At 42.0% G+C, this 3,229-nt stretch overlaps 1 protein-coding gene across 1 annotated transcript; it reads left to right on the forward strand.

Annotated features, from left to right (window-relative positions):
- Positions 1-100: 100 nt before the first annotated feature.
- FIBRA_08953 (uncharacterized protein) lies at positions 101-2,334 on the forward strand (the record flags this gene model as incomplete). The annotated part of the gene is made up of 3 exons (XM_012330561.1): positions 101-434; positions 1,631-1,725; positions 1,762-2,334. 3 exons carry the CDS (start codon positions 101-103, stop codon positions 2,332-2,334), a joined length of 1,002 nt encoding a protein of 333 aa, XP_012185951.1.
- Positions 2,335-3,229: the final 895 nt, after the last annotated feature.

Here is a 3,229-nt window from a genome sequence, read left to right on the forward strand (position 1 = left end):
GGGTTAGGTTTTGGGTTAGGGCTGGAGTCACTGCGGGTCATCGCGTGACAACAACCCAGAAGACAATGACCCAGAACCCAGTGATCAGGAAGAAGGAGACATGTCCAACAACAACAGCAGAGCAGTAAACAAACCCAACCAATTTGAAGGGGACAAAGGAAAGAGCAAGGAATTGCTGGACAACTTATACCTGTACTTTGCCAGAAACACCAAGAAGATCCAGACCAACAAAGATGAGGTTCAATGTGCCCTTTCATATATCAAGGGACCTGCCCAGTTCTTCATCCATACAATCATCACTGATGCAGAAGAACCCATATCTGATTCTGACAATGCGCCACCCATAGGATTGCCTAGTTGGGCAAACTTTAGAAAGTCCTTCATCCAGACCTTTGGAGTAGAGGATGACACTCAGGCAGCACTAAACAAAATCAGTAAATGTACCTGGGTAAAGTGCAGAGGAAATGGTCTTCAATTTGTCACAACTCTTTGACCTCTCTTACAAGCTAGTGGATTAAACAAATTAGGGCAAATTTGAGAACTCCAGTGTCTTATTCCTCCTGCTCTCCTGATCAAGATTGCCACACAACCACCATTACCAGTCACTGCAGTAGGATATCTCAACAGTGTCCAATATATCTGCCAATCTATGATCAATATCTTTGGTGACAGACCTTTATTCATGCCATCTGCCAATCGCTCTTTTGGTCGCAACAAGTTTGTACACTGCAATCGGGCAGTTGAGACCAGGGATGGATCATCAAAGGAAGTATCATCTAACGATCAGTGGATTAGACATCTGTCAGATAAAGATCACAAGGAGCACATGGAGAAGAAGTTATGTTTCAGATGTCACAAGCCTGGACATCAAAGCTGCCAATGCCCAAATAATCATATCAGGGTGATTGAATCGCACGACACATCTACTCAGGAGAAGGATGAAACCAAGGATTCTTCCAATGAGGAGGGGATAGCCAAAGAATACATTCAGGCTATATCTTCTGAGAAGTTTTTTTGAAGTCTTCAATCACCGTGACATCAAATCAAAGTACTGGCACTGAGGACTATTTATATCAGGCAAGATTAGCTCATAAATCTATTTATTTGCCCTGTATTTTAAAAAACTATGCCAAAACTGTCACCACTGAAGCATTGCTCAACACAGGAGCAATGGAGAATTATATCGACATCTAATTTGCTCAAGATCACGACCTCCAGCACCAGAGTATTACACCCAGACCAGTATTCAATGTTGATGGATCACCAAATAAATCCGTGGACATCAAACACAAGGTCTTCTTCACCATATCTTTAGCTGGGCAGCTAATGAAGATAGAAGCTTATGCGACAGTACTTGATAGGAATTCAATTATCCTAGGTCTCTCATGGTTCAAACATTTCAATCCAGTAATCAATTGAATCACCAGGTGAATGTGCTTTTGTTGGGATCAGCTTCTATGAGCAATCAAGACTATCACTAGTAAAATCCCAGAATACCTAAATGACTTTCTTTCTGTATTCAACAAAAGCACAGCTGAACGACTACCAGAATGGAAACCCTGGGATCATGCAATCGCTTTGGAAGCCAGTTTCAAACCCCAGTGAGGGAAGATTTACCTGTTATCACCAGCAAAGCTCAAGGAGTTGGATACCTTTATCAAAGAGAACCTGCGGAAAGGCTATATCCGTCTATCAAAGTCCCCTATGGCATCCCCATTCTTCTTTGTCAATAAGAAATCAGGAGATCTATGACCATGTCAGGACTACAGAAAACTCAATGACGCTACCATCAAGAATGCCTACCCTATTCCACAAGTAGAAGATCTACTAGATTGTGTTGCCTCTGCCAAGCCAACTATGTTCACCAAACTTGATCTATGTGCAGGATACAACAACGTGCGCATCAAAGAAGGCGATGAATGGAAGGGAGCATTTATTACTCCACGGGGGTTATTCGAACCAATAGTTATATTCTTTGGAATGACAAACTCTCCAGCAACCTTCCAAGCTATGATGGATGGTATATTTGTAGATCTGTTACTAGAAGGATGGCTAGTAATCTACATTGATGACATCCTCATCTATTCTACCAATCATGCAGAACACCAACAATGCACTCAGTTGGTTCTCCAGCATTTGAAGAAATCAGATCTGTTCCTCAAACCTGAAAAATGCTTCTTTGATATATCAGAAGTCAAATTTCTAGGGTTTATTCTCCAACCAGGACAAATAGGAATGGCAGAAGACAAGGTATCAGCAGTACTGAATTGGCCAAAGATAAATAGCGTCAAAGCCCTACAACAGTTCCTAGGCTTCGCCAATTTCTACCTCTGATTTATCCCAGGATACTCTAAAGTTGCATGACCCCTATTTGACCTATTGGCAAAAGGAATCAAGTGGAGTTGGGCTGATGATCACGACAAAGCCATCAATCAACTCAAAGAATGTTTCAAGACTCGACCACTCTTGGTGCAGCCTGATGTTACTAAACCATTCCAGATAGAATCAGATGCCTCCCTAAAAGCTTCTGGCAGCATCCTCTCTCAGAAACAATCTGATGGAAGATGGCATCTATGTGCTTTCCTGTCTCAGTCCTTCTCTCCCATAGAACAACAATATGAGATCTATGATCAAGAACTCTTGGCAATCATCAGATGTTTCAAAGCCTGGCAACACTACATTGAAGGATGTGTCAAACCAGTGGAAGTTTTGACAGATCATATGAATCTCACATACTTCAAAGACCCCCAGAAATTGAATCCTTGACAAGTGCAATGGGTACTATACCTATCTATGTTCAATTATTGCCTTCGACATGTCCCAGGAACCCATTTGGATAAAGCAGACGCCCTATCACGTATTGATCAAGATGTGTCTGAAGGGGGGGGTGAACTTCCTATGGAAGAAGTCCTTCTTCCATCAGAAGTCTTCATTCAAGCCATTCAGAACCTCGATCCCATCAACACTGATATCAAACAATGCATCTTGACCTGCAAGACAAAGGACAGCATCACCGATCATGGACTCCGGCTGGTATTACAGCACACTTCATCCACAGACAAGTGCACTCCCTCAAATTGGGACATTCAAGATGATCTACTAGTATTCAGAGGACGAGTCTACATACCCAAAGACACCAAACTGTTGAAATATAATAGTGGAAATAAACCTTACCTGTATTGACTAGACACAAGGCAAGTAAGAAGGCTTAAGAGCTGTCTTATAAATC

This window comes from Fibroporia radiculosa (assembly GCF_000313525.1).
Source record: "Fibroporia radiculosa TFFH 294 genomic supercontigs, scaffold5274, whole genome shotgun sequence".
NCBI classification, from domain to species: Eukaryota; Fungi; Basidiomycota; class Agaricomycetes; order Polyporales; family Fibroporiaceae; genus Fibroporia; species Fibroporia radiculosa.